This window comes from Oncorhynchus tshawytscha, linkage group LG15 (assembly GCF_018296145.1).
Source record: "Oncorhynchus tshawytscha isolate Ot180627B linkage group LG15, Otsh_v2.0, whole genome shotgun sequence".
In the NCBI taxonomy this organism is placed as follows: domain Eukaryota; kingdom Metazoa; phylum Chordata; class Actinopteri; order Salmoniformes; family Salmonidae; genus Oncorhynchus; species Oncorhynchus tshawytscha.
Window position 1 is genome coordinate 18,426,035 of NC_056443.1, and position 25,376 is coordinate 18,451,410.

Genomic DNA, 25,376 nt, shown 5'->3' on the forward strand with positions numbered 1-25,376 from the left:
ATAATATAGTAAAAAATAAAGAAAAACCCTTGAATGAGTAAGGGTGTCCAAACATTTGACTGGTACTGTATGTCTTTCATGATTCATTCCTTTAACCATGACTTCATCTAATTTCAGGTCTTCAACTGAAGACAATTCTATATATTGCTATATGATTCTATAAGTGAAATTGTTCAGTACGGCACAGAACCCTAATTGCCAAAATCACATCAACACATCTCAACGGTTAAAAAATCTCAAATTACATATGTACACTTCTTCAAACCCAACATACGACATCCACTTGGCACAATTTCCTCTGATACCTTAAACTCTCCATTCTTCTGCCAAACTCCAAACCAAGATGGTGGTTTGGTGGTTACTTAATTGTTGGTTCCTGAGTGCTAACCCTATTGGACTTGTACTGTGACATACTACTGAAGTTCTGGTCGGGCGAGAGGTTGATGCGGCGTACATTGAGGTCTGAGGCGAACGCTCGCGCTTTCTGGTAGAAGAAGAGTGAGAGCTCCCGGTCAACCAGAAAGTTGTGGTAGATCGTAGCCAATCGTGTGCAAAGCTGGAGCTGGGACTTCTTGTTGCCGAGGTCCATGGCTGCTGCCAGCGCCAGGTGGTAGTACCCCGCGGCATCGTAGGGGTCCTAAAGGTCAAAGGTGAAAGGTTATGGGTCAGGGTTTAGCGGTGAGATTGGATGGGGTCAGTGGAGGAATCGTTAATGCTGTTTCAGGTCCATGTGAGTCAAGCAGTTTTATGAGTGGGAGAATAGAAACACAATGAAATGCAAATTCATGCATCTTCTTTGATCCTCTATGTTTTTCAGAGTTGGGGTCAACTCCATCATGACATGGAATTACTCCAAAGGAGTGCAATTCAAATCCTGTATTGACTGTAACTTAAGGTGGAATTGACTTCAACAACTCTCATGTACTCTTGTCAACCATCAGTTTTAAAATCAAAACCATTTGTATTTCTTTTCAATAGTGTATTTCAAACCTAAAATGCAAAAAACTGTCCATGTATAACTTCCATTGTTTTCAGATTATTTTACCTTTAGGTCATAGAAGATGATGTCCCCTAGCGTCTGATAGACTCGTACGTAGTACAGGGTTTCCTCATCAAACTCCAAGGGCGTGGGGCAGAGGGAGAGGGTCTTCAGGTAGTAGTGTTCAGCCAGTTCAAACTGACCCAGACAGTGGTACAGGGTGGCCAACCGGTGGAAGGCCACGCGCTCATTTAGACGATTTCCTATTTCAAAATATACAACCATCATTTCATTATTATTTCTTTAATACATGAGCTATAACCAGGCTATGGCATTGCACTTGTTTTTTCTTCCCTGCTGATAATGGCTATTTTTCCGTTTTATTCTACCAAACTTAATTGAATGCATTCATGTAGGTTGCTGTGGATAAGAGGATCTGCTAATTGTAAATGTACATTTCTCTAGGGAAATACAAGTAAGAATCTCACACTACTCCCTCGACTCTACCAACTCGCTCAGAAGGTCATCAGTTGTCACGTGTTGTTGACAAAACTGAGGTTGACTTCCAGAAAGGGGCAAGGGGGAACAATAAACCCAACAACTTTGGGACACACTCATTACTTGAATGATGCAATTTATGTTCCAATTTTTGAATAATAAAACAAGCATGAAATTCAAATGAACAAATCCCTCTGTCATTTTACAAGATAAAAACCTCAGTAACAGTTAAACATTTCATTTGGGAGGTATTTCATCTTGTATGTGTCAAGTCTCGAAATCAGACATACAAAAATACACATGGTATATAATTAGACACGCCTCTCCATTCTTTTGTGTGAAATTGCGATAAACTCAAAAATAGTGGAATCCCATAAGGCATGGTGCTATTTCTGGACTAATTAGGCCCTACATCCTCCATAATTTTCACACCCTCAACTTTGGGACACTTGTGCATATGGCGGAGGCGTGCGTCAACTCGCAAATGGAGGGCAGAGGGGCTAGGGGAAGGAGAAAGGGGTGATTTGGGATTCAACCTAGGTCTGGGCTAAGTTAAGTCTGACATCTGGTGGCCATAGCTAGAATACACTGGCTCTGTTGTGTCCTACCCAATGTAACACTGATGTCCAGGGCGGCCTGGGCGTACTCCACGGCCTCCCCATACAGCTTCAGTTGCAGTAGCAGCTCCACCAGCTTGTTAGACAGCCTTAGTCTGGCCTCTGTACTGCTGGTCCTCACAGCGATGGGCAGGGCACGGTCCTGGAGGCACACATGGATACACACACAGGTGAGATCCCCTACAGTACCAGTCAAAAGTTTGGACACACCCACTCATTCAAGGGTTTTTCTTTATTTATACTATTTTCTACATTGTAGAATAATAGTGAAGACATCAGAACTATGTTGAGATGTGTATGTTGGAAAAACATTCCTCATGAAGCTGGTTGAGAGAATGCCAAGAGTGTGCAAAGCTGTCATTAATGCAAAGGGTGACTACTTTGAAGAATCTCAAATATAAAATCTATTTTGATTTGTTTAACACTTTCTTGGTTACTACATGATTCCATGTGTTATTTCATAGTTTCGATGTCTTCACTATTATTCTGCAATGTAGAAAATAGTAAAAATAAAGAAAAACCCTGGAATGAGTAGGTGTGTCCAAACTTTTGACTGGTACTGTACATGTACACACACAAAGACATTAGGTCCCACACACATGTAGACATACACATGCATGGATGCATGCATGCATGCACGCACACACACCCTCTGTCCTACCCCATATAAGCAGTAAGTGTGTGTACCCTATAGAAGCAGACAGCCTTCTCTCTCTCCTGGTTGAGGTTGAAGAAGACATCCCCTGCTGCCTCCAGCAGCTGTAGGATAAAGTGTGTGTCTCCTGTACTCAGGCCCACATCTTGGGCCACCTGCGAGGAATACAAGAATCAATAAGTCAATGTAACTCTGAGTCAATGCTGTCTGCTCTGTATAATAGAATAAAATACAGTAGAATAGGTTCTGACCTGTACATAGAGGTCCACCAGTTCGGTTTGGCCCAGCATTTGGTATATCTTCCCAGCCTGCAGCCAGGCATATGCCTCCTTTTCCTTCCGGCCCAGGTCGATAAAGATACCCAGGCTACGCTTGGTGTAGTCCAGAGCCGACCGCCTAGCCCTGGACACGGAGATAGAAAGGAAGGGGCAGAAATGTTATAATTTGCTGCCAACTAGAGACAGACAGACATACACACATCTCACACACACACACACCCCTGCCCACTCCACACACACCTCTCTGTCCCCAGACTGAGGTATAGCTGGCTGATGGTCTCCAGCACCTCCCCCTCCTGTCCCCTGTCTCCCCGGGTCGCCAGTATGGCAAGCTGATGTTCGTTGTAGATTATGCACTGAGCTTCGTCAGAACATACAGCTCCGTACAGGTGGCACAGACGCCGCGTCGCACTTAACTGACCTGAGACACACATAACATGGATGTATAGAGTCAGGACAACATAGCAACAGTATATACACGGAGTGTACAAAACATTAGGAATACCTTCCTACTATTGAGTTGCACCCCCTTTTGCCCTCAGAACAGCCTCAGTTTGTCTGTGCGTGAATTCTACAAGGTGTGGAAAGTGTCCACTGGCCCATGTTGACTCCAATGCTTGGATAATTAAGTTCTGGTCAAATCACAAAAAAAAGAACACAACTTTTTGGCTTATTCAACACCCTAAAATTGACACTTTCTATAATTTGCCGAAATTACACAAGAATGTTACAAAACCTCCAGGGCGCCCTATTGTAGAGGACATTGACTCAGTAACGGCCCCTTTATCAACTTTTATTTTTTATTTTATTTTATTAGACCACTCGCAGAACAGCTCCCCTCCTTTGTAAAGGACGCCAGCAGTTTGATCTCTATTATTGAACCTATTGATCCTCTCCCTGATAATACTTTGTTAGTTACTTTTGATGTTGAGTCGTTATACACGAATATTCCACACGAGGGCGGTATTGAAGCCATGGAACATTTTTTTTTGCAACGTGACCCGAATGAACTACATTCCAGTGCATGCATTACAACATTGGCTGAAATACACTGCTCAAAAAAATTAAAGGAACACTTAAACAACACAATGTAACTCCAAGTCAATCACTTCTGTGAAATCAAACTGTCCACTTAGGAAGCAACACTGATTGACAATAAATTTCACATGCTGTTGTGCAAATGGAATAGATAACAGGTGGAAATTATTGTCAATTAGCAAGACACCTCCAATAAAGGAGTGGTTCTGCAGGTGGGGACCATAGACCACTTCTCAGTTCCTATGCTTCCTGGCTGATGTTTTGGTCACTTTTGAATGCTGTCGGTGCTTTCACTCTAGTGGTAGCATGAGACGGAGTCTACAACCCCCACAAGTGGCTCAGGTAGTGCAGCTCATCCAGGATGGAACATCAATGAGAGCTGTGGCAAGAAGGTTTGCTGTTTCTGTCAGCGTAGTGTCCAGAGCATGGAGGACGTCAGGAGACGTGGAGGAGGCCGTAAGAGGGCAACAACCCAGCAGCAGGACCGCTACCTCCGCCTTTGTGCAAGGAGGAGCAGGAGGAGCACTGCCAGAGCCCTGCAAAATGACCTCCAGCAGCCCACAAATGTGCATGTGTCTGCTCAAATGGTCAGAAACAGACTCCATGAGGGTGGTATGAGGGCCCGATGTCCACAGGTGGGGGTTGTGCTTACAGCCCAACACCGTGCAGGACGTTTGGCATTTGCCAGAGAACACCAAGATTGGCAAATTCACCACTGGCGCCCTGTGCTCTTCACAGATGAAAGCAGGTTCACACTGAGCACATGTGACAGACGTGACAGTCTGGAGACGCCGTGGAGAACGTTCTGCTGCCTGCAACATCCTCCAGCATGACCGGTTTGGCGGTGGGTCAGTCATGGTGTGGGGTGGCATTTCTTTGGGGGGCCGCACAGCCCTCCATGTGCTCGCCAGAGGTAGCCTGACTGCCATTAGGTACCGAGATGAGATCCTCAGACCCATTGTGAGACCATATGCTGGTGCGGTTGGCCCTGGGTTCCTCCTAATGCAAGTCAATGCTAGACCTCATGTGGCTGGAGTGTGTCAGCAGTTCCTGCAAGAGGAAGGCATTGATGCTATGGACTGGCCCGCCCGTTCCCCAGACCTGAATCCAATTGAGCACATCTGGGACATCATGTCTCGCTCCATCCACCAACGCCACGTTGCACCACAGACTGTCCAGGAGTTGGCGGATGCTTTAGTCCAGGTCTGGGAGGAGATCCCTCAGGAGACCATCCGCCACCTCATCAGGAGCATGCCCTGGCGTTGTAGGGAGGTCATACAGGCACGTGGAGGCCACACACACTACTGAGCCTCATTTTGACTTGTTTTAAGGACATTACATCAAAGTTGGATCAGCCTGTAGTGTGGTTTTCCACTTTAATTTTGAGTGTGACTCCAAATCCAGACCTCCATGGGTTGATCAATTTAATTTCCATTGATCATTTTTGTGTGATTTTGTTGTCAGCACATTCAACTATGTAAAGAAAAAAGTATTTAATAAGAATATTTCATTCATTCAGATCTAGGATGTGTTATTTTAGTTTTCCCTTTATTTTTTTGAGCAGTGTAGTACTCACAACTACTTAATGTTTCTCAATGATTTCTTTATTCAGACGAAGGGTACTGCTATGGGATCCCCTATTGCTCCTAACTATGCTAATTTGTATGTGGGTTACATGGAGAAACAGTACATTTTCAATCCTCTCAAAAATGTTTTCTTGCCCAACATTATTATTTGGAAACGGTACATTGATGATTGTTTTGTTGTGTGGTGGAATGATGCACAACAGCCCTAGGCATTCCATGCTTTTCTTAACTCTTGTTCTGAGCACCTGAGATTTACTATGCAATCTGACACACAAATCAGTTTCCTTGATCTTCCGATTTTGTGTGGGGATAATGTTCTATATATTTACAGGAAACCTACTGATCGAAACAGTTTTTTTGAGGGCTGATAGTTGTCCCCTTCCCAAGAAAAACAGTCCCCCCTTCAGCCAATTCTGTCGAATCAAAAGAATTTGCAAAAAAACTATCAGATTTCAACAGCAATGGTCAGATTAATACTGCCACTGCGAAATTCAAAACAAATCGATACATTATCTTTTTCAAGGACAGTCTCGCAAAAAGCATTCTACCTACCTGCTATGCTCTGAACAAATTAAGGGAATCGTCCACAAACATTGGCACATTCGAAGATCCGATGATAGTATCAGTAATATGTTTTCGGACCCTCCCGTGGATGTATTCTTGCGGGGCAGAAATCTCAGAGATCAATTGGTAAACTCTGATTTCCCGGCCAGAAATATCCCTGTACGTCTATTTGCGCCTCTACCGGATGGAAACTAAACTCAGCATAAAAAGAAACGTCCCTTTTTCAGGACCCTGTCTTTCAAAGATTATTCGTAAAAATCCATATAACTTCACAATCTTCATTGTGAAGTGTTTAAACTCTGTTTCCCATGCTTGTTCAATGAACCATAAACAATTAATGAACGTGCACCTGTGGAACGTCGTTAAGACACTAACAGCTTACAGACGGTAGGCAATTAAGGTCACAGTTATGAAAACTTAGGACACTAAAAAGGCCTTTCTACGGACACTGAAAAACACAAAAAGAAAGATGCCCAGGGTCCCTGCTCATCTGCGTGAAGATGTCTTAGGCATGCTGCAAGGAGGCATGAGGACTGCAGATGTGGCCAGGGCAATAAATTGCAATGTCCGTACTGTGAGACACCTAAAACAGCACTACAGGAAGACAGGACGGACAACTGATTGTCCTTGCAGTGGCAGACCACATGTAACAACACCTGCGCAGGATAGGTACATCCAAACATCACACCTGCGGGACAGGTACAGGATGGCAACAACAACTGCCCGAGTTATACAAGGAACGCACAATCCCTTCATCAGTGCTCAGACTGTCTGCAATAGGCTGAGAGAGCCTGGACTGAGGGCTTGTAGGCCTGTTGTAAGGCAGGTCCTCACCAGACATCACTGGCAACAATGTTGCCTATGGGCACAAACCCACCGTCGCTGGACCAGCCAGGACTGGCAAAAAGTGCTCTTCACTGATGAGTCGCGGTTTTGTCTCACCAGGGGGGGATGGACGGATTTGTGTTTATCGTCAAAGGAATGAGCGTTATACAGAGGCCTGTACTCTGGAGCGGGATCGATTTGGAGGTGGACGGTCAGGAATGTCGGTGTTCTGCTATGGCCAGCGAAGAGCCCGGTTCTCAATTCCATTAAGCACGTCTGGGACCTGTTGGATCGGAGGGTGAGGGCTAGGACAATTCCCCCCATAAATGCCCGGGAACTTGCATGTGCCTTGGTGGAAGAGTGGGGTAACATCTCACAGCAATAACTGGCAAATCTTGTGCAGTCCATGAGTAGGGGATGCACTGCAATACTTAATGCAGCTGGTGGCCACACCAGATACGGACTGTTACTTTTGATTTTGAACCCCCTATGTTCAGGGACACATTATTGCATTTCTGTTAGTCACATGTCTGTGGAACTTGTTCAGTTTATGTCTCAGTTGTTGAATCTTGTTATGTTCATACAAGTATTTGCACATGTTAAGTTTGCTGAAAATAAACGCAGTTGACAGTGAGAGGACTTTTTTGTTGTTGCCAAGTTTACAAGTGTAATGGCTGCTCTCAATCCAATGGCACAGATCCTTCAAACACCCCCAAACAGGGAAACCGTTATTTATCTTATAACTTGTCCTTGTGGGCAAAGATTATGTGGGTAAAACAAAGCGCAAATTAAAAGTACGAATCTCTGAGCATCGTAGCACCATTAGGTGCAAAAACATTACTTACCCAGTTGGGGCCCACTAGTTGGATGCGAACCACTCGATTTCGTCCCGACATTATATCGGCATCGAATATGTCACCCTCCCTAGGAGAGGGGGTGACCTCAAAAATGTATTGTTAAAACGAGAGAGGCTGTGTGGATCTCTGCTGGGAAAGTTAAATGAAAGTTACATTTAAAAATGTTTTTACATTTGATTTAAATACCCTTGCTCCCTTCGGTCTCAACGTAGACTTTGATCTGCAGTGTTTGTCACTGTACCCTGATGAAGACAGCTTGTCTGTCGAAATGTTGGTTATTAGGTTATTCAATTCGGGGGGACCAATTGTTTGTTAAAATCAATTTGCAGGGGATTCTCGAGTGGCACAGCAGTCTAAGGCACTGAATCGCAGTGCTTGAGGTGTCACTACAGACCTGGGTTCAATCCCAGGCTGTGTCACAGCTGGCCGTGAATGGGAAACCCATGAGGCGGTGCGCAATTGACCCAGCATCGTTAGGGTTAGGGGAGGGTTTGGCCGGCCGGGATATCCTTGTCGCTTCGCACTCTAGCGACACCTGTGGCGGGCCGGGCACATGCACCCTGACACGTCACCAGGTGTGCAGCGTTTGGCACGCGGCTGTACTTTGCCCCTCCCCCCTTGTCCTAGAGTGTGCGACTCTGCTACCCAGCACCTCACCTAAACAGATGTGCGTTTCTTTCGCCTGCAGACTCCAATGATTCCCACAGTTGTGTCAAGTTGGCTGGATGTCATTTGGGCGGTGGACCATTCTTGATACACAAGGGGAACTGTTGACCTTGAAAAACCCAGTAGCGTTGCAGTTATTGACACAAAACGGAGCGCCTGGCACACATTACCATACCCCGTTCAAAGGCACTTAAATATGTTGTCTTGCCAATTCACCCTCTGAATGGCACACTTGTCTCAATTGCCTATTTTAACTTGTCTCCTCCCCTTCAGCTACACGGATTGAAGTGGATTTAACAAGTGACATCAATAAGGGATCATAGCTTTCACTTGGATTCACCTGGTCAGTCTATGTCATGGCAAGAGCAGGTGTTCATAATGTTTTGTACACTCAGTGTATATGTGACCAAAAGTGATTCAAACCTCTCTTGCAGGCCACAGGACTGTTAGCCTGCTAAGCTCGAGTGGTTAATGGATACGGACTCAAAACATATTTGGGGATGAAATTATGAATCAGGAATCTTGTATATGGAATTCATTTCACGTGTGTGTGTGTGTGTGTGTGTGTGTGTATGTGTGTGTGTGTGTGTGTGTGTGTGTGTGTAAGTTGACCATTTCTATGCGTAACACACTTACACTGAGAAAAGGAGGTAAGCAGCAAAAACACTTACTGTCTAAATGGTTTGACTTAATGGCCATCAGCAGAGCCCACTCAAAGTAGATCTTTCCTCTTTCCAGGAATCTCTGGTTCACACAGTGTTGTCCCAGCTCCAGCAGCACTGTTATAAAGTTCACCTCATGCTCCTCTCCACCCAGCTCTGAGAACAGCTCCACGGCTTCCGTGAGATGCCTCTCCGCCAGACCCTTGAATTTTATTTTGGGTGAAATAATATATACAGTGGGGAGAACAAGTATTTGATACACTGCCGATTTTGCAGGTTTTCCTACTCACAAAGCATGTAGAGGTCTGTAATTTTTATCATAGGTACACTTCAATTGTGAGAGACGGAATCTAAAACAAAAATCCAGAAAATCACATTGTATTATTTTTAAGTAATTCATCAGGGTAATTCATTAAGTAGTACATCTAGCAAGATGTGGATTTGATCCTAGAGGATATCACTAGAAAACATCAATGAAAAAATGTATTTCCAAAGTGTTCCTCGATGGTAAAACAAACCATGTCGAATGTAAAAGACAAGAAGAAGTTGCAAAACCAAAACATTTACAACCCTACCTTAGCCCCAGCCTTCAGACTCAGCAACCCCAGGTTAGCCTGCGCGACCGCCCAGTTGGCCCTGAGAGAAGGGTTTATTTCACAATAAGGAAACATTATATAGCATCAATAGCAGTGAAGGATGATCTATTTGATACAATGTACAAATTTAAAACACACAAGAATGATCATTACCTGTCCTCAAACTCCTCACACACATAAATGGCCGCCTGGTAGCTTTCTGCCGCCCTCCGCAGGTCTCCCGTGCATCGAAGGGCCACACCCCTCATGTTGTGGACCAATCCTTAATGATTCAATTCATCAATCTTAATTTTTTCAATTGGGAAATTTGACAAACAGCCAGGGTACAAACATACAGCAGATATAAACATAAGAAAAACAGCAACGAGATCAGACCTTCCTGTGGAGTAGTGCAGTGTTCTGGCATGGAGGCCAGCACTGAGTCTAGAACATCTAGTGATACCTCCGGTTGGCTGTCACAGATGTGCAGCCAGGCTAGCCACACGAGGGCGCTGATACGTTCAGGGCTGCTAGTGGCGCCCGATGATGATGACGGCCCGCAATGATCGTCTATGAGAGTGTGCATGGAGCGCACCGCGCGTCCTAGTTTCCCGTGTTTCTGAAACAGTTGGGATAGACAGAGTGTGAGTGCCTGGCTTAGAGTGTGGTCACCATTGCCACCGACTCCAGCTAATTCCCCAGTGAAAGAGAGCGACCGGCTCAGATACAGAGCCACTTGAGCGGGAATGGTGTCTTCCTGCTTCCGGATCCCATAGAGTCTGGTTGTGTTCTCCAGCACTAGCCCCATTCCATTCAGACAATCGGCTAGCCTAGCGGACGGATGCATTGTGGCTCTCCTGCTTGAGCTGACACAGAGATGGGGGAGGGAGAGCTGGCTGTACAGTCTCCCCAGGCTCAGGTAGCCGTGGCTGGGCCTGACGCTCCGGACACCTGCTGGCTCTGCCGAGAGAACCAGAAGTCTCTCCAAGAACGGGACAGCGTCCGCCCCCTCGCCTCGCCTCCAGTGGAGCTTTGCTAGAAGGAAACAAGCACGTGCTTCAGCCATCTTGTTATGAGCGAGAACCGCTTTCTTCAGGATGAACTTGAGAACTTCAGAGTCTTTTTCTACAGTAGAGACGCAGTCAGGGATACCCATAAGCAATGCAGCAATCCGCTCTGACAAAGCAAAGTACTTCTCTGTGTTTTTTTGCATGAGATAGATCACAGCTAGGTTTACGTAGATGTTAGCTAGCATTAGCATGTCCGTGAATCCATCTCGAGGGATGCTGAGGGCCTCCTCGAAGTAGACTCGAGCTTGGGAGAATTTTGAACTTCCCGCGCAGAGTTTCCCCAAAAGCAAACAGAGGCGGCTCTGCGACCAATGGAGACGCTTCTTCCTGGCCGTTTCCCTGGCTATGCCTAAGTATGCCACCAATTCGTCAATGTCGTCCGAGTGGCCGTTGAAAGTGGCAAGGAGCAGTTCTGGGGTTTGTCCGTAGAGGGTGCCAAAATCTGGCTTGTAGTCAGAGCCGCCCAGAAAGGATAGAAGAGGAAGGAGTTTCTCTTGGTTGGTGATGGTGCCTTCCTCTACTGGGTGGACGGTGAAGTGAGGCCCACTGGGTAATGTAGTCTTAGAGGACACACTGTGGTCCTCCAGAGATCCGTTTGTCATCACAGTCGCACAAGGCACTTTCTCCTTCTTTTCTTGTAGAATCTCTTCTATCTTCCTCTTCAGTTCTGCTTGTTGGTGAGCATCCATGTTTCCTTGGGAACCATCTGTAAGACATTAGATGAAGATGACTATTTATGATATGGTGGACATGTGGGTGGAGCCAGAATAAGTTCATTATTTGAATATTGTTTTATGTTGAGAAGAAAAACAATATAATACTCAAACCCAACCGTCCAGACTGTGCTAATTGTACAAAGCAAACAATAAATACACCTACTTTGAGTTGGTTCCTTTGGAGAATCTGGTTGATCAATCAGATCTGGAATAAAAGGGATAATTAATGAATCAATATCAAAACTGACCGTCTTTTCACAGTATGGCAGTCGTAGAGAGCTGTTCATCACGAACAAAATGCGCTTGCACATTTCTCAATTTCTGTCTCACCAAGTTTGTAGACGGATCCAACATCATTCTGGGAGATTTTCTTCAGCAAGGCAATAGTTTCTTCTTTGATCTGCTCTTCTTTCAGGTTAAAAAATAACCTTTCTTCTTGGTCTAGGAATATGTCCGCCGACCTAAAAGGGGATTGATGAAGCAAAAAAAGGTAGAATAATAACACTTTTTAAAAGGAACGCGAGGACCTTCTATGTGTGTTTGAACATCTAATTCACCGTGGCTCTGAAAGCATTGTCCAAAGTCTATGTATATTTACTGCATACACTAGAATGGCTGATATCATAGAGCTGCATAGTTGCAGGGAAACATCATGACGCAGTTCATCAAAATATAACTCATCAGAAGGATACACTTACAAAGGTTATCGGCTGATTGATTTAATGATCGATTGATAGAACTCAGGGAGATACACTTACTCACAAAGGGTATCATCAGCTGGCTTGACCAGTGTTGTCATCACCAGTCCCACCTCTCCTGTCCTCTCCAGCCTGCCAGTGAACCAATCAAAGCAAGACACCAACAGGCCCACAATGAGGATGTGATCACCCTGCTCCAGGCTCAGCTCATCTGGTCCTCCTGCGTCATACTCCATAGTGGCAATGCAGGAGCCTGTGGCTAGCGTGGGGAGAGGAGGATACAGAGAGGGAAGGATGGAATTAGAATTTTAGGGTTAGTTTAGAATCCCCCCCCAGAGGGTTTAGAATTCCCCCAATAATTCAAATTCTATGGGAAAGAGACCGGATGGAGGGCACCTTAGAACTAAGGTACGTCTAGGAAATTATCCTACAGGTGGGAGACTGGGAAGTCAATGAAGAATACTACAGAACTAGATTACATTGATTTACTGTGTAGAAATCTGTACAGTGATGGAATCTGAACTGCTTACCAAACTGGCAGAGGAAGTCACATGCTGGCTTGCCACTACCAACTAAGATGTTCTCCGCACAGGATTTCAAGAACCATCTTTAAGGAGGGAAACAATTTCAAGTTTATTTCCAAAATGCTATATATCAATTTTCAGAAATGTTGGTAAATGAGCTGTTATTGTTTAATAAATGTATGAATGATATTGATGTGTTTTTTCTAGCTAATCTATCTATCTAATCTAATCATGGCATTGGGTTGTTCAATGACAGACATGTATTAGATTTTAAACAATCACGATGGTTTCATTTCAGAAAGACATAAACAAATATATTTTAAAAATAGTACATATCCGCCTCCCTCCTAGAGAAATAAGCAGTGCTGCTAGGTTTAACACAGTCAAATGTAACAATTCACTTTTTCTTTTATAAAGAACTGTACAAATGTCACATCAATATTTTTTTTAAATATATTTTTTAAAGAATTAAATTACAGGAGGTTGGTGGCACCTGAATTGGGGAGGATGGGCTCATGGTAATCGCCAGAGCGGCATAGGTGGAATGGTATTAAATACATCAAACACGTGGTTTCCATGTATTTGATGCCATTCCATTGGCTACGTTTCAGCCATTAGTATGAGACATCCTCCCCTCAGCAGTCCCCACTGAATTAAATGAAGTAATATGAGATCTGTATTTAAAACATTTACATTTAACACTTTAGCAAGTGTTCTTATTTCTTCTTTTAAGTAGGCAAGTCAGTTAAGAACAAATTCTTATTTACAATGACCCTAACTGGTCCAATTGTGTGCAACCCTATGGGACTGATAATAACGGCCGGTTGTGATACAGCCTGGAATTGAACGAGGGTCTGTAGTGACATCTTTAACACTGAGATGCAGTGCCTTAGTCTGCTGCGCCACTCGAGTGACCAGAGTGACTTATTGTTAGTGCATTCATCTTAAGATATCTAGGTGAGACAACCACATATCACAGTCAAATGGAAAGGATACGAGCATTCTATTCCAGCTATACAATGGATATATACAGTTGAAGTCAGAAGTTTACATACACCTTAGCCAAATACATTTAAACTCAGTTTTCACAATTCCTGACATTTAATCCTAGTACAAATTCCCTGTCTTAGGTCAGTTAGGATCACCACTTTATTTTAGGAATGTGAAATGTCCGAATAATAGTAGAGAGAATTATTTATTTCAGCTTTTATTTCTATCATCACATTCCCAACAGAAGTTTGCATACACTCGATTAGTATTTGGTAGCATTGCCTTTAAATTGTTTAACTTGGGTCAAACGTTTCGAGTAGCCTTCCACAAGCTTCCCACAATAAGTTGGGTGAATTTTGGCCCAACCCTCCTGACAGAGCTGGAGTAACTGAGTCAGGTTTGTAGGCCTCCTTGCTCGAACACGTTTTTCAGTTCTGCCTAGAAATTTTCTATGGGATTGAGGTCAGGGCTTTGTGATGGCACTCCAATACCTTGACTTTGTTGTTCTTAAGCCATTTTGCCACAACTTTGGAAGTATGCTTGGGGTCATTGTCCATTTGGAAGACCCATTTGTGACCAAGCTTTAACTTCTTGGCTGATGTCTTGAGATGTTGCTTCAATATGTCCACATACATTTCCACCCTCATGATGCCATCTATTTTGTGAAGTGCACCAGTCCCTCCTGCAGCAAAGCACCCGCACAACATGATGCTGCCACCCCCGTGCTTCACGGTTGGGATGGTGTTCTTTGGCTTGCAAGCCTCCCCCTTTTTCCTCCAAACATAACAATGGTCATTATGGCCAAACAGTTATATTTTTGTTTCATCAGACCAGAGGACTTTTCTCCAAAAGTACAATCTTTGTCCCCATGTGCAGTTACAAACCGTAGTCTGGCTTTTTTATGGCGGTTTTGGAGCAGTGGCTTCTTCCTTGCTGAGCGGCCTTTCAGGTTATGTCGATATAGGACTCGTTTTACTGTGGATATAGATACTTTTGTACATGTTTCCTCCAGCATCTTTACAAGGTCCTTTGCTGTTGTTCTGGGATTGATTTGCACTTTTCGCACAAAGTACGTTCATCTCTTGGAAACAGAACGCGTTTTCTTCCTGAGCGTTATGACGGCTGGTGGGCCCATGGTGTTTATACTTGCGTACTATTGTTTGTACAGATGAACGTGGTACCTTCAGGAGTTTGGTAATTGCTCCCAAGGACGAACCAGACTTGTGAAGGTCTACCATTTCTTTCTGAGGTCTTGGCTGATTTCTTTTGATTTTCTGAGTTTGAAGGTAGGCCTTGAAATACAGGTACACCTCCAATTGACTAAAATTATGTCAATTAGCCTATCAGAAGCATATAAAGCTATGACATTATTTTCTGGAATTTTCCAAGCTGTTTAAAGGCACAGTCAACTTAGTGTATGTAAACTTCTGACCACTGGAATTGTGATACTGTGAATAATAAGTGAAATAATCTGTTCTTAAACAATTGTTGGAAAAAATACGTGTGTCATGCACAAAGTAGATGTCCTAACCGACTTACCAAAACTATAGTTTTTTAACAAGAAATTTGTGGAGTGGTTGAAAAGCAAGTTTTAATGACTCCAACCTAAGTGTATGTAAACTTCCAACTTCAACTGTAGTGTTTTGCAAAGAAACACATTTTAAGACATCTGAGAACAGTCATATTTTACACACATCTGAAGATACCCATAAGAAATAATTTCTGATGAAAAAACACAATGTGAAGAATTGGTGGATATAACATTTTGGAAATAAACTATTCATTAATACAGTACCAGTCAAAAGTTTGAACACACCTACTCATTCAAGGGTTTTTCTTTGTTTTTACTATGTTCTACATTGTAGAATAATAGTGAAGACATCAAAACAATGATGAAATAACACCTATGGAATCAAGTGTTAAACAATTGAAAATATATTTTATATTTTACACAGTCATCAAGGCAGAGGGTGGCTACTTTGAAGAATCTAAAATATATCTTGATTTATTTAGCGCTTTTTTGGTTACTACATGATTCCATGTGTTATTTCATAGTTTTGATGTCTTCACTATTAATTCTACAATGTATAAAATAGTAAAAATATAGAAAAATCTTTGAATGAGTAGATGTGTCTAAACTTTTGACTGGTACTGTATATATATTTATATTGCAGAATATTAACAGTGGTGAAATTATATGGTGAAATTATATATTTTACTGACTGGTGGAAGGGTATGACGGGCTCCAGGGCCGGTTTGGGCTTGGTCCCCCGGGCCCCATCCCCCAGGGACAGTACAGTCCACCCCGACCCCAAGAACGGGGGCTCGAACAGGGCTATGTCCCCCTGCTCCAGGTAGAGGTCACTACCAGAGGTGGAGCTGTCAAACATCTGGGTGGAACTGCAGCTGGCGAAGAAGGAACCTAAGAGAGGGGAAGAGATTTGGTAATATTTTATTTGAAGAGCTTCTAGGAATGTATAACATTGTACCTAATATCTGATAAAATCCCAGCTAGCAAATTTTGTTCCATGGAAGTTGTGGGAATGTACGTTTTCGGTGTCCCATTGGTTCTGGGAACAAAGTCATATGTTTCCTGACCGGTTGTCACGATCGTTATATAAATAATCGGACCAAGGCGCAGCGTGAGTAGAGTCGTCCCCCCCCCGAGTTTTGTTGATGCGGGGAATTAAATATATCTGTTTTCAAATAACATTCTTAGAACGTCCTTTGAACGTTACTAATATTTTCTTGTGTTTTTTTTATGGAAAGTTTTCTTAATGTTCTGAGAACATGAGTTTAAATAGAACCATGAGGAAAACTGCAAAAAAAACATTATGCTGAAGTACTGACATTCCAACAAAAGAACGTTGTTTCTTAACATTCTCTGAACATTCTGAGAACATGACTTTAAATAGAGACATGAGGAAAACCTGCAGAAAACATGATGCTGAAGTATTGAAATTCCAACAGAAGAATATTGTTTCTTAACTTCCTCTGAACGTTCTGAGAACATGACTTTGAATAGAACCATGAGGAAACCTGTAGAAAACGTTATGCTTAAGTACTGAAATTCCCACCTAAGAAACATATAGTCCTCAGCTGGGTATCCTGCACCATTCCCAGAACATTGTGGGGAGGTTGTATGCAAAATAACCATAGGACAACCACGCTCTCAGAAACATATGGTTTTCAGAACGTTATACGCTAGTTGGGATAACTGTACCATCTTATAACACTATAAGATGCTTTTTTTGAGGATTTGGCATGATTGGACTAGGGATCGAAGTCCCAACCTTCCAATCTTAGGTCGGACACTCTAACCATAAGGCCACTGAGTTGGTCAACAACAATGCACATTGCAAACATAGAAATAGCTGTCAGTCAGATATCTTCATGTTAAAATTAACAGCAACATTTTAGGAATGAGTTGAGAGTTAGAGAGTTACCCTCTTGCATGAGAATGCCTTTGTACATTAGGTTGAGAGTGTCCTCTTGGATAGAGATCTCTATGCCCACGTTCTTCTGGTCCATAGAGCTCAACCAGAAATCCTGGTCTAGGAGCAGGTTCTCCATGCACTGACCCAGAAAGCCTGGGGAACAGAGGTCAGAGGTTAGAGCGCAATAGGTCAAAGATCAGCCAGAAGTCCTGGTCCAGCAGCAGGTTCTCCATACACTGGCCTAGAAAGCCTGGACAACAGAGTTCAACAGGTCAAGTTAGTGAGGAAACTGTCAATTAAAGTCCCACTCCAGTTGGTATTTACCTAGTATTGGTTAAGAAATTATGTAGCTAGTACTTTCATGTTCAAAGAAAATCTAACACGTTTGATTCGAACATCTAATTAATCAAATTCTAATGCATTTATAAAGCCCTTTATCATCAGCAGAGGTCACAAAGTGCTATACGGAAACCCAGCCTAAAACCCCACACAGCAAGGAATGCAGATGTAGAAGCACTGTGGCCAAGTTTCCTCTTATCCCATACAAACAGAGTTTGTTGTTCTGTAGTTTCCCTTATCTGTGTGTTTATAAGACATACCCATTGTGTAATATGTGGTGAACTTCCATATCTCTTCGAATGTTTTGAATGCGACGAATATAATGTTTTCTTCACTGTTGATGGTGACCAGCCTGGCAGAGAGTTCCTTAAGAACAGGAGAGGAGAACAGAGGAGAGGTTGTACATGAGATGTTGACTCATTTAAACCTGTTTGGTCAATATGAAGCAATGTAATCTGTGAGTAAGATACGTATTGGTATTCAATGTGAACAATCACAAACTGATAACAAAACCATCTAAAGGGATACTTTGGGATTTGGGCAATATATCTACTTCCCCAGAATCAGATTAACTCGTGGATACTATTTTTATGTCTCTGTATCCAGTATGAAGGACGTTAGAGGTAGTTTTGCTAGCCAATGCTAACTAGTGTTAGCACAATGACTGGAAGTCTATGTAGCGGCAAAGCAGGTTAAAACAAATCTGCAAAAATGGCACCACCATACATAAGGCATTCCTTCCATTCAATCTATCTTTACACACGTGCGATAATTCCACAAAAGCTGTGACAAAGCATGTTGACGAAGTGGGGTGTGACTGAGAACAGTATCATAGCGAATGAGGCTTAGCTGTACATATAGATGACTCTTGAAAAAAACATATTGCCTCAACAAGACTTACCTGGATACATAAAGGTTGAACGAAGAGGATCATACCGTAAAGAGAGCGTTGACCTCCGCGCTGTCGGCCTCCAGGAGGCAGAGTTTCCCCCGCAGCACTTCCTGAGACCCCTCGTCTGCAGGGTGCCTGTCGGGCCCCTCCACGATGGCCAGCAACATGGGTAGAGCTGGAACACAACGTGACAGGAACACAATATGATACAACAACATGTAGGCAGGAAGCCTGTCCGGCCCCTCAACCATGGCCAGCAGCATGGGCGACACTACAACAATATGATACATCTAAAATGGCACCCTATTCTTTATACAGTATAGTGCACTATGTTGACCAAGACCCATAGTGTGTGTGACCATGTGTGTGTCAATTTGCTCCTTTGCGATGGACATCGAGTACTTTTAAAATACAATTCGTTATAATACACTCCAATCAATATCTGTCTCTAACGCCAATCTAAGGACACAAGAAATCTCCATTATAGTCTATGACAAGCTGAGTATGAGCAATTCTTCTCTAGTTAATGTTTTGTAGGAAAGAAGTGGTGACAGAGATACTCAGGTGACTCAATAATAAAACAAGAATATTGCGTTTTAAAACACCATGCTGAGGTAATTAACTTACTCATCACACAATTATAGCCAATTATATAACATCCAAAGGTAGGTCAAAAGTTTAGGTTAAGATTTGCCATAGTTAGAGACAAAAAGCAACTAGAAACTCTCAGAAATAATGTCAATATGCTGACCGGTATAGTACTTCATACTTTATCCTCAATTTTGCTTTACTTCCTATTTCTTTATTAACTGAGGGCTATTTTGGAGCCTACCATATCACTAGTCTGGTGACATTTTGACTGACTGACAGTGTGACTGACCTACAGAGATTAATCAATGACTTCAAAGAGTCTTTCTCAGGCTCTCTCAGGTCCAAGGTGTAAGATAGTTAAAGTTCACTGTCAACCACATGATTTACCATAAGGAGAAGTGAATTCCTAGCCTGTTTGTTCTGTCTTGCCAACTCCTATGGTCACTGTGATGCTAAATGTAACAATGACCATAAGAGTTGGCAAAACAGTTCAACAGATCTGGGACCAGAAAAACAAAATTCAATGTCACCTCGCCTGCCCTAAATTAATTTGAGGGTTTTTAACGATAATAAGTCTACAGTGGTAGTGTGGATCAAACTACTAGAGCAGAAGGCAGAAGGCAACCAACTGAACCCAAAACACTGTTTGTGGTTCTCAACCCCTGCTATTGATATCCTGATATTGGAAAAATCAGTCTGCATGAACTATGAAATATCATGATGGTTTGTAGCAGAATGTCAGTCAAAACCCACAGTTAAATAACAGAGCTCATTGGAGAGAGAGAGAGAAAGAGAGAGAGAGAGAGAGAGAGAACGCAGGAAGAGAGAGAGAGAGAAAGAGAGAGAGAGAGAGAGAGAGAGAACCCATGAACCATAACTACTCCAACTGCCGAAGCCAAACCCCAAACTCTCTCCACTCCTCATTAGAATACTGTGGTTGGAACTTTTGTAAAATTCCATTCAATTTCATGAAAGTTCCACATTGAGAATGAAGTATACATGCATGAGAAGATGGAATTGACCCCTTTAACTGGTGTCAAATGTCTGGGTCCATCCACTAAGCATCTCAGAGTAGAAGTGCAGATCTGAGATCCGTTTTGCTTTTTTAGATCGTAATTAATTACATGGACAGGTGGGACCTGATCCTAGATCAGTTAAATGTTACCTGTTGGGAAGCTGTCTTCAGACGTTGACATGGTTCCCCTTACACTGCTAGCTTCTCTGGAGAATGACCTCTCTGTAATAAACAGGTGCCTTGGTTATGGATAGAGAGACACACCATATTATAAGCCTTGTCATAAGACATTTTAATGGGTCATATACATGCTTAGAACAAGTCATAACTCTTTGTACTGGGATGCTTTTTAAGTTAAGTGGTAACAACGTATTACCAACAATTGAAGACAGAATTTATACTATTGTGATAAATATACAAAAAAAATTTAACTGGGTGATTCAAGCCATGAATGCTGATTGGCTGACAAATGTGTTATATTAGACCTTATATCATATCAACATTTATTTTTACTGCTCTAATTACGTTGGTAACCAGTTTATAATAGCAATAAGGCACGAGGGGATGTGGTATATGGCCAAAATACCACGGCTAAGGGATATTCTTATGCACGACAACGCAGAGGGCCAGGATACAGCCCTCAGCTGTGGTACAGTATATAGGCCATATGCCACAAACTCCCGACGTGCCTTATTGCTATTATAAACTGGTTACCAACGTAGAATGCCAGATTGTAAAAAAAAAAAATAGGTAACAAATCAAACTTTCTATAACTTTGTAGTACTTCATTGTTCATTTTGGTGAGTCAGAGGGTGACATGTCTTTCATGTTGTTTATTATGACAAGTGCAGGAAAGAGAGACAGAGAGAGAAAGAGAGAGAGAGAGAGAGAGCGAGAGAACAGGAGGCATCTGCCAAGCTCTGATTTCATAGTGTCCCCATCTAAACAGGAAGAATAGAAAGGGAGGGGAAGGGGAACAAAACAGACCACCATAGACCTTTAAATCATCAAGTTGTCAAATAATTCAATCAAACGGAGCTATTATGACTATTCATAGTACTAGACAATCAATCATCAAAATATTAGCACGGTCAAATTAGTTTTACATTAGATATTAGGTGGATATTTGTTTTTTCTCTCATCAATAGTCATGACATGCTTGGTCCAATAACTATGAAAATGATATATTCTGAATCAGGGGAAGATGGACAGAAATTCACGACTTTTTTCATTTGTTAAAATGTAGATATAATTTTTGTTGTTGCTTTCAATCTTCAATGGATCTTACAAAAAGCGTGCCATGACTATGAAAATTATATATTCTGAATCGGGGGAGGATGGAAGAAAATCCACATGTCATTTTCTTTTGGTCCATCCGCCCCTGATTCAGAATATATCATTTTCATAGTCATGGCACAATTTGTGTAAAAACTATTGAAGATTGAAAGCCAGAAGAATATTCTCGTAATAAATTTCAAAACCAAAAAAGCAGTGGATTTGTGTCCATCCTTACCCCACTCAGAATATCTAATTTTCATAGTCATGGCACACTTTGTGTAAGATGTATTGAAGATTGAAAGAAGAAAAATATATATACAGTACCAATCAAAAGTTTAGACACACCTACTCCTTCAAGGGTTTTTCTTTATTTTTACTATTTTCCACATTGTAGAATAATAGTGAAGACATGAAAACTATGAAATAGCACATATGTAGTAACTAACCTTGATGACAGCTTTGCACACTCAAACCATCAAGCGCTATGATGAAACTGGCTCTCACGAGGACCACCACAAGAAAGGCCCAGAGTTTCCTCTGCTGCAGAGGATAAGTTCATTAGAGTTACCAGCCTCAGAAATTGCAACCCAAATAAATGCTTCACGGAGTTCAAGTAACAGACACATCTCAACAGCAACTGTTCAGAGGAGACTGGGTGAATCAGGCCTTCATGGTTGATTACTGCAAAGAATCCACCACTAAAGGACATCAATAAGAAGAAGAGACTTGCCTGGGCCAAAAAACTTGAGCAATGGGCATTAGACAGGTAGAAATTTGTCCTTTGTTTTGGAGTCCAAATTTGAGATTGTTGGTTCCAACTGCCGTGTCTTTGTGAGATGCAGAGTAGGTGAACGGATGATCTCTACATGTGTGGTTCCCACCGTGAAGCATGGAGGAGGAGATGTGATGGTGTGGGGGTGCTTTGCTGGTGACACTGTCTGTGATGTATTTAGAATTCAGGGCACACTTAACCAGCATGGCTACCACAGCATTCTGAAGCAATATGCCATCCCATCTGGTTTGCTCTTAGTGGGACTATCATTTGTTTTTCAACAGGACAATGAACCAAAACACACCTCCAGGCTGTATAAGGGCTATTTGACCAAGAAAGAGAGTGATGGAGTCCAGCATCAGATGACCTGGCCTCCACAATCACCTAACCTCAACCCAACTGAGATGGTTTGGGATGAGTTGGACCACATAGTGAAGGAAATGCCGCCAACAAGGGCTCAGCATATGTTGGAACTCCTTCAAGACTGTTGGAAAAGCATTCCTCATGAAGCTGGTTGAGAGAACGCCAAGAGTGTGCAAAGCTGTCATCAAGGCAAAGGGTGGCTACTTTGAAGATTCTAAAATACAAGATATATTTTGATTTGTTTAACACTTTTTTGGTTACTACATGATTCCATATGTTATTTCATAGTTTTGATGTCTTCACTATTATTTATACAATGTAGAAAATAGTAAAAATAAAGAAAAACCCTAGAATGAGTAGGTGTGTCCAAACTTTGGCTGGTACTGTACATATTTCAAGAAACAAACAAAGTGGTTGATTCTGAGTATATAATTGTCTTAGTCATGGCAGGCTTTGGTAAGAGCCATTGAAGATTGAAAGTCTGAATATTTTTCTCTCCAAATTTCCCCACAAAAAAAACAGCTGTAGATTTTTGTCCATCCTCCGCTGATTCAGAATATATCATTATCATAGTCATGGCACGCTTTATGTAAGAGCTATTGAAGATTGAAATCAGAAATCTTTATTTTTATTTTTAAGTATGGATTATTCTCCATCCACCCCTGATTCAGAATATGCCATCTTCATATTTATGGCATGCTTGGTTCAATAGCTATTTAGAAGAGAAAACCGAATAACCACTTAATATCCGATATAAAACTAATTTCACCTTGGTCAAACTATTCCTAAAGATTATCATTACCTAAAGGTTTGTATTTGAGAAAATAAATACATCTAATGATTATATAGGCCTTGGCCTGTAATATATCCCAAAATAGTCCTAATTAATAACAATATTAAGGTAGACTACTACTGCAGAGGGTTCTGTACTTTTTTACTTGTATCACTTACTCACCCATTTTTTTACTTCGGGTGATAGTCTCAATTTTTACCGGATCATGGTGATGATGCTTGTGGTCATCTGCTGAGAGCTTTCTCCGGTAACGGCGACTCGTGTCAACTCCGTTACCCACCGCCACCGGGACCGGTTCTACCTCCTGTTCCGCATTTGACATCTTCGATCAAATAGTTTCCCACTTCTCCATGTAACCTTAGCGGCTCTACCGAAAACTCCGCGATCGACAGTGGATCACGCGCCACCGCGCCCTCCTTGCGCCTCACGCGCACTATCCACGGAGAACGCATAAGGGCTCATAAACTTTTACTATCCCGTCGAATATAACATGAAACGTTTGAGTAAACCCCACACTTAAAGATGTATTGTCATAGAATAATAGCAATATGGTGTTGTCAACTTGTTACTTACGGTATTCTAAAGTTATATATTTAGAGAAAATCGCTGTTTTGCTTATAGATTTCCCAACATCATCAGAATTGTCATGTCCTTTCCTGTGACGTTTGGCTCATGAGACACTCCAGTTCACTGTGTCACAGGTGCGGAGAAAGTGCACTGAACAGGTTAATAATTCCTGACTAAACAAATAACGTTTCTTTATTTTCCAAAATCCACAGCGCTGACTGTTCTGTCAACAGAAACTGGAATTCCCAGTTTTAAATATTGGCCTGTGGGAAAGATGTAACTTATTTTCTCAATCCTCAAATGCATTTTTCCAGAATTTTGAGTTCCTGCTGTTTTATATTTTAAAAAATCCAGCTCTCTGACTGTATAGTGTCATTTATGATTCATTGGTATCTCAGCTATTTCACATTCTGAAACTGATACTGCAGTAAACTAGTCAGAATCAACTAATATCAAATTGTATAGGTCACACACATATTTAGCAGATGTTATTGCGGATGCAGCGTAGCGAAACGCTTGTACGCACGCACGCACGCACGCACGCACACACGTACACACAAGAGAAAATGTGTAAATCCAAATGTATTACGCGTTATCCAAATCTAAGAATGTTTAACACTTGCATAGACCTATTGATACAATTTATAATTCCAATTCCTATATAGCCTATAGGCCTAGCCATTGCATCATTTGAACATTTCCACAGTGTCTCCTGCATGTCCTTTGCCAAAACTAAACTCTGGCACATCATAGGAAACATCAGCGTTTCCTTTTCCTCTTCTATATCAGCCTGGAGTTAACACTTAGTATAGTCTGCTGTAGGTTTACACTACAGCGCTATAGAGTCCAACTGACTGAAAAGAATGACCCAAACTTTCCATTAGTATCTGTAGTATTAAATGTGGTTTCAATCACTTTTCGCACTACTAAGAATTGTGTAACCTATGAAATGCGGACACAAAGCAAACATAAAAACACACAATAATAGCCCATAACACAATAACAAAATATGTAATCAATGCAACATAATACTTCAAAAACGTCTAAGCTACTTTAAAAAAAAAAGTTTTTTTATGAAAGAAATACTTTGTGATATGCATGTTTTCTTTCTGAAAAAGTCGCGTGTTTAGTTCTGCTGTTTACCAGGAAATATTAACCTACCTTAAAAAAATAGAACACATGGTAGATATCAATTATGACATCAGGGTTCCATCATAATTGAGTTCTATGATGTATCCGAATTTTCACATGATTCCCTGGGAAACAGAACCAAACATTAGACTGGAATGCATTTTTCACCAAATATATGCAAATCATTTCATAACTCAAACATGACTTTCAATGAGCAGAGGTGTGTGAGTTACAATGACATCCAAACTTTTTCAATCCCCCATCCTTCACCAAGAAATGGATCTACGAAGTGGTAAGACTACAAACTGTTAAATTATTAAAATATTGTGAATGTATTTCCATAAAAGGTTTACTATAAAGAAGGTTTATTTGCTTGAATGTGTCTTTTTCTCTGTAATTT

At 41.9% G+C, this 25,376-nt stretch overlaps 2 protein-coding genes across 2 annotated transcripts in view; one reads left to right on the forward strand and one right to left on the reverse strand.

The window, feature by feature from the left end:
* LOC112214545 (SH3 domain and tetratricopeptide repeat-containing protein 1) lies at window positions 1-23,986 on the reverse strand. Its single transcript, XM_024373363.2, has 20 exons — window positions 23,441-23,986; window positions 20,223-20,294; window positions 18,511-18,641; window positions 17,835-17,940; window positions 17,245-17,388; window positions 16,022-16,220; window positions 12,815-12,891; window positions 12,345-12,543; window positions 11,917-12,047; window positions 11,750-11,791; window positions 10,197-11,576; window positions 9,975-10,083; window positions 9,801-9,861; window positions 9,235-9,427; window positions 3,268-3,448; window positions 3,001-3,151; window positions 2,782-2,904; window positions 2,086-2,236; window positions 1,046-1,242; window positions 1-637 (listed from the first exon to the last, which is right to left on the reverse strand). Exons 1-20 carry the CDS (start codon window positions 23,598-23,600, stop codon window positions 359-361), a joined length of 4,086 nt encoding a protein of 1,361 aa, XP_024229131.1. The 5' UTR covers window positions 23,601-23,986; the 3' UTR covers window positions 1-358.
* LOC112214547 (uncharacterized protein DDB_G0271670-like) overlaps window positions 1-25,376 on the forward strand; it is a 35,152-nt gene that overhangs the window by 7,521 nt on the left and 2,255 nt on the right. The gene's annotated exons all lie outside the window — the stretch shown is intronic.